The sequence below is a fragment of the Physeter macrocephalus genome, chromosome 14 (assembly GCF_002837175.3).
Source record: "Physeter macrocephalus isolate SW-GA chromosome 14, ASM283717v5, whole genome shotgun sequence".
Taxonomy (NCBI): Eukaryota; Metazoa; Chordata; class Mammalia; order Artiodactyla; family Physeteridae; genus Physeter; species Physeter macrocephalus.
In genome coordinates, this window is record NC_041227.1 from 94,769,824 (window position 1) to 94,776,359 (window position 6,536).

Sequence of the window (6,536 nt, forward strand, 5' to 3'; positions counted from 1 at the left end):
CTCCAACATATGGGATGGAGGATCCTGAAATGTAGGTTCCTCAGGCATAGCAGGAACAATTTCTGAAAAGTTGTCTTCCATGCAGGGGGCCACCCCCTTTCTCAGCAGATCTCCTGGCCTCAAAGGCTCATCTAGAGAGAAGCTGTTTGTCTCTGCCATGGTATCTAGATGGGCCCCGAGTGTAATGTTTTGCTGCGGCCCCCCTGGAGAAGGTACAAGGACCATGGTTTTAACCACATTGCCGCCCAGTGGGTCTACTGCTTCCTCAGATGTTTTGGGAGTAGAATTGGTTTGGGGAATCAGATTTAGGGGCTGCTCATCTGATTCATGTTGACAAGCTTCTAGACATGTTGAGGGATGGCTGAACTGTTCTGAAGGGGAGTCTGTCTTCTTAGCATTGACAAAATCCGGTGGAGATGAGCTATTGCTGCCTTCCTGCCAAAGGAAACAAAAGTAGTTGACTAATACAGTCAGTTCTGGTTCTCAATATACAGTTATGGGTGCAGGATACTGTCTGAACTCAAAAAAGGAAAGAGTTCTCATTACCTTTACTTAGGTAAGAACTTGGCTAAGCCTTGCTACTTACTACAGAGACCCAGTAGAAAAGCTGGGAAGCCATTCTGGGTCCTTCCAAGTGAACCAGGTTACAGTATAAACAAGGCTAAGATAATCTATCCATGTCATGGGAAGATGGTAGCTTGAAAGTGACCTCACTCTTCTCCAATCCTAACTCCAACCCACTTCTAGGGTAGGAGGGATCCCTGGCTCAAGTTCTACAGTTGGTATAAGATTTTCTTCCTTTTGGAACAGATGAGAAATTGGGGACTAGAGTGAGAGAGCACTTGGCCCACAGAGATCCATGTACCGTAGGAAGAAAGGGCAACATCAACCTGTGCCAGTGACCTAGTCTTGACCGCAAGAACTGAGGGTATCCCGAACACATGGGTTGAAGCCATTCAATCCTTGGGATTTGAAGAGCTCTAGCCTTTGTAGCAGAGAAGAATGAAGAGCAGAAAGACTCTTCCTGGTGCCCTGAAAAGGGAGTGACAACCTCCTAATTGCTGGTTCATAGGGACAGAGACCACTGCACTTTCTACCACTTGCAGGGCTGCTGGTCCTGAGACTCAATGAACAAAAAAGGAAAATATGAATGTACTTATGTGGATCCAGTAGCCAGAGAAAGGACAAACCCTAAGATAGTTAGAAAAGGTAGGCCCTACCAAAATACAGCTGACAGAAGAAACAAATAACAATTTGCACCAAAAAATATATGCATACATAAGAAGATCTGAGTAAAACTCACACACACAAAGACTTTCTGGAAATAATAAATATTACTTTTTAACAAAAAATTTTAGTAATATGCATTGAAAGAGGATGATCAGAGTTAAGACAAGAATTACTGGCCTGGACAATCAAGTGGAAGACATATCTTAAAGACAAAAATACAAAGAAATGTAAATCTGAGGGAAAAGCTAAGAGAACTGGAAGATAAATCCAGCAAACCTAACATGTGAATAAAAGAAGTTCAAGGAGAAAAGAGAACACATACAGGTGGGGCACTGATTAACAAGTATTAGAAGAAAATTTCTCTAAGGTAAAGAAAGATCTGAGTTTGCATATTAAAATGGCTCACCAAGTTCCAAGCAGGACTGACAAAAAATGATAAAATTTCTGAACTACCAGAACAACAAAACTATTTTATAAGCTTTAGATTATAAAGACCAATTATTTACCAAAAAAAAAAAAGAATTAGACTTACATGAAATTTCTCATTTACAGCAGTGGATGAAACTTTAAAACATAAAGTTGAGCTAACACTTCTGATATTCTAGCAATGTCCCTGGGTATTGGTTACAACGATGTGTGCTTTATACAAATTTGTTAGGCTCAATGTTTTATGTACTTTCGTGTATTTTATTTCAAATTTTCAAGTTTTCTTTCAAAGTGCTAAAGGAGGGACTTCCCTAGTGGCGCAGTGGTTAAGAATCTGCCTGCCAATGCAAGGGACATGGGTTCGATCCCTGAGCCAGGAAGATCCCACGTGCCACGGAGCAACTAAGCCCGTGTGCCACAACTACTGAGCCTATGCTCTAGAGCCCTCAAGCCACAACTACTGAGCCTGCGCGCCACAACTACTGAAGCCTGTGTGCCTAGAGCCCGTGCTCTGCAACAAGAGAAGCCATCACAATGAGAAGTCCGCGCACCACAACCAAGAGTAGCCCCCACTCACTGCAACTAGAGAAAGCCGGCACATAGCAACGAAGACCCAACGCAGCCAAAGATAAAAAATAAATAAATTTATAAAAAAGCAAAACAAAACAAAAACAAAGTGCTAAAGAAAAAGTAGAAAATAAAGGGGATGGCAAAGAGATACCAGGCAAAAACAAAGAGAGCAGAGGCAGCAGTATTAGTATCAGACAAGGTAGAATGTAAAGTTATGGCACTATTACGATAAAAGACAAAATTAAAGATATATGATATAAAAAAATATAAATCAGTCGGCACTACATAGCCCAGAAGCTAAATATATAAGCCAAAGGCTTTTAGAAATGTAAAAATGACCTTAAAGTTTTTGCTGTGTTTATCAAGTTCCTATTTATTCCTTTTAAAAATCACTTAAGGAGAAGATGTTTGCAAATCATATATCTGCTAAGGGGTTAATATCCAGAACAGATAAAGAATTCCTACAACTCAACAAGAACAACAACAAAAATAATTAAATTTTAAAATGGGCAAAGGGACTTCCCTGGTAGCATGGTGGTTAAGAATCCGCCTGCCAGTGCAGGGGACATGGTTCGAGCCCTGGTCTGGGAAGATTTCACATGCCGCAGAGCAACTAAGCCCATGCGCCACAACTACTGAGCCTGCGCTCTAGAGTCCGCGAGCCACAACTACTGAGCCCGCGTGCCACAACTACTGAAGCCCGCGCGCCTAGAGCCTGTGCTCCGCAACAAGAGAAGCCACCACAATGAGAAGCCTGCGCACCGCAACAAAGAGTAGCCCCGCTCACCGCAACTAGAGAAAGCCCACACGAAACAACGAAGACCCAAAGCAGCCAGAATTAATTAATTAAAAAAAAAAAACCTCCCAGAAAACAAAAGTCCAGGACCAGATCATTTCACAGGTTGAATTTACCAAAATTCAAAGATTTAATACCCATTTGTCTCAAGCTCTTCCAAAAAATTAAATAAAGAGAAGGAAACACTTCCTAACTCATTTTACAAGGCCAAAATTATGTTGATACCAAAATCAGACAAGGACAACACAGAACTCAACAGATCTGGCAGACTAAAAAAAGTGCAAGGACAGAGTAATTAACTATCTGCTGATGGATATAATAGAATGTGACATCCTTTGTATAGTAAATATGCTTTTTTTCATATGTTCATGGAACACTCAGAAAAATTCATCCTATACTTGGCTACAAAGACAACAGATTACAGTCTGATCATAATGCAAGAAAATAAATTTAAAAGGTGACACAAAATGGTTTTTAAGCACTTGGAAATTAAGAAACCCTCCTAGGTAACCCCTGGATTAAAGGTAAAAATCAAAAGAAAATTACAAACTAGCTAAAAAGCATGACAAAGGATGACTATTTATAATATACACTTAGAAAATGATGAAAAAGAAATTAAGAACCCCTCCTAGATAACCCCTGGATTAAAGGTAAAAATCAAAAGAAAATTACAAACTATCTAAAAAGCATGACAAAGGACGAGTATTTATAATATACACTTAGAAAATGATGAAAAAGAGTTAACAACCCAATAGAAAAATGAGCAAATAATATAAATAAGCATTTCATAAAAGAGCAAACCCAAATAACCAACTCACATATAAGCGATACACTCACTAGTAGTCAGGAAAATGCAAATTAAAGTAACAATAAGATACCACATCAGACTGGCTAAAATTTTAAAGATCTCTAACAACTACTACAAGAGGTGATGTGGGGAAATGGATATCGCCATACAATGCTGGAGAGAATATGAATTGTCATAGCTATTTTAGATAGCAATCTGACAAAATTTAAAATTAAAAATATCTTTCCTTCAAACCAATAATCCTACCCCTGAAAATGTATCTCATTGAAATAAAGGTATCAGTGCAAAGATATTTACATTAGCATTGTTTGCAGAAGCAAAATAAGTGGAAAGATAAATGACCATTTATGACTAAATTAAGATTCATGCATACCACAGTATCTTATGAATTAGCTCTACACTAGTTGACATGGAGGGATTTAAACCACATTGTTAAATGAGAAAAGCAACAGGCAGAGAAATGTATACAGTCAATCCTCATTATTTGAACTGAAAAGCATTTTCTACATAGCTATGTCTCTCAAGACCTTTCACAAAAGTACAACTCAGTGAGGGCAGTTCTACAAGGAGCTAGTTTCAACTCCCGTGGTCCAGGAACCCTGTCTGGAAGTGGTGTAACTTGATCCCAGGGGAGTTTTGACTACCTCTGGGAATGGATGGACATTGCCTCATTCTTGCAGCTGACTGACTTCTCCGTAAGTGAGTCCCTATTAAGAGGGAGATCACTAACCAAAGTGATAGTATTTCTGAGCCGTTTGGTAAAGCCTGAACGGGGGAGGAGGTGATAAAAAAAAACTAACAGCTAAATAGAGGTGCGGGTTCTCAGTGGACTTCCTTTAACGACCCTAGGGTACCTCTCTGTTGGCCTGAATAGCTGTAAATGGATGTCACCGAAGAAGGAAACTTCATTATCGTTATTAATTACGTTCCAGCCCTGGCCCTCTGTTCCTCTGAGCTCTCGGCCTCGGCAAAGAGCCCAGTCGAGAGGCTGGCCAGGCGAAATCTCACCTGCAGCCCTAGCTTGCACAGTGATGGGGCGGACGAGTCGGCTATCGGGGGCCCTGTTTCTGAGTTGGTGAGGGCACCAGGCTGCAGGATAAGTTCTCGGAGAGGCGTTCTCATAGCTGCTTTTCCCTAAAACAGAAGAGAGAATGTGAGAAAGCCTGGGCTCTGCCAGCCTGCCCTAGGAAGCTCCCCTCCCTCCCTAAGAAGCTCACGAGCAATAACAAGAGTAGGCTCCAACCCCAGTCCTCTGAACATCAGGACCAGCATTAGACTCCACATGCACCCGTCCCCAGGCTCGACCCAGCTTTCCACGACGCCCGGCGCTGCCAGCGACCCCGACCCGAAACGCCGGCCCAGCTCAACGACGCCCGGCGCTGCCAGCGACCCCGACCCGAAACGCCGGCCCAGCTCTCTCTCTCCATGAGGCCCTCCCGCTCACCGATTGGGGCGAAGGCGACACGCCAAGGTTCAGTTTTTTCACCCGCCACATCTTCAAAACAACACAGGGTGATCACCTCCGAGACGCAAGAGGCGACGCCATGCTCACCCGCCGTCTTTATTTGAACCTGCTCCGCGCTTCTCGATTGGCTGAGAAGTCTCAGTGCGTCAGGTGGGCGCGTCGGCTCCGGCCTTGAGCCCGGCGGGCGGGGGCGGGGCCTGTATTGGACCCGCCCCGCCCGGCCCCCTGTGCGCGCGCGCTCTGCGAGCCGACCCGCGACCCCCGACGCCGGCTGTAGCCGGCACGCGCTCCAGGCCGAAGGCCGGCCTTTCGGCCTCACGTCCGAGAGGGTGACCGAGAAGTTGGACAGTCGAGGAGTCCATCCCTCCTGCTTCGAGCAGGCCAGTCTCACACCCTGTCGGAAAAGCTGTCCCCGTGGCCTGGCCTTAGGAAGTTTCTCCTCAGGTTTCCCTCAGCTACTTCAGCCTTGACCGGCAGGAGCCGGTCGGGGGTCTAGAAGGGAAGGTGAGTGGAGCGTTTTTTACGTAGGCTGCTCGGTCCGCGCATAGGTCCTGCGTCCGTGATGGCCTGAGACGTGGTTCTCAGCCTGCGCTGTCATTTAGCCTCTTCAGAATTTCTGGTGTTTTCTTGGGACTTAACTCAGGGTCCGCAACAAGTTTACTGGAACAATAATAGCTCACAAGTATTGAACATTGATTAGGCACCTGGCACTCTTCCAAATGCCTTTTATATCTTAACTCCTTTAATCCCCAAAAGGGCATATGAAGTAGGCACCGTAAATATCCCCGTTTTACAGACGTAGGAACCGAGTCACAGATAATGTCTTTTGCCTAATGCGCCACAGGTAGTAAATGGCAGAGTCAAGATTGCCACCCACACTACCGACTACTGCATTCTCCTGTCGCTTGAAACCCCTCTGTGTGGGAAATTAGCTACTGGAGATGGGATTGATTTTTGGAAACAGCCTAAAGTTAAGTATTCAGTTACAGTTTATGATGAAGTATGTTCCTTTGAACGCTCACGGCACCTTATTTACACTCTTAAGTCATAATGAATTTGGAAAAGGCAATAACCCAGAGAGGAAAAACTATAATGTTACGAACTTCGGGGCTCTCAGGGGATGGGCTCTTCTAGAACTGTGTTGTCCAATACCATAGCCACTAGCCACATGTGGCTATTGAGTACTCAAATGTGGCTAGTCCAAATTGAGATGTATTATAGGTGTAAAATACAAACTAGAT

The 6,536-nt window shown here is 43.9% G+C and overlaps 1 protein-coding gene across 1 annotated transcript in view; it reads right to left on the bottom strand.

Annotated features, from left to right (window-relative positions):
- SPAG5 (sperm associated antigen 5) overlaps positions 1–5,475 on the bottom strand; it is a 6,164-nt gene extending 689 nt beyond the window's left edge. The window contains exons 1-3 of the mRNA XM_055089785.1: positions 5,275–5,475; positions 4,839–4,964; positions 8–435 (exon numbers count right to left, since the gene is read on the bottom strand). Coding sequence (XP_054945760.1) covers positions 8–435; positions 4,839–4,964; positions 5,275–5,325 — 605 coding nt within the window. The 5' untranslated portion in view covers positions 5,326–5,475. The remainder of the gene's footprint in view (positions 1–7; positions 436–4,838; positions 4,965–5,274) is intronic.
- Positions 5,476–6,536: the final 1,061 nt, after the last annotated feature.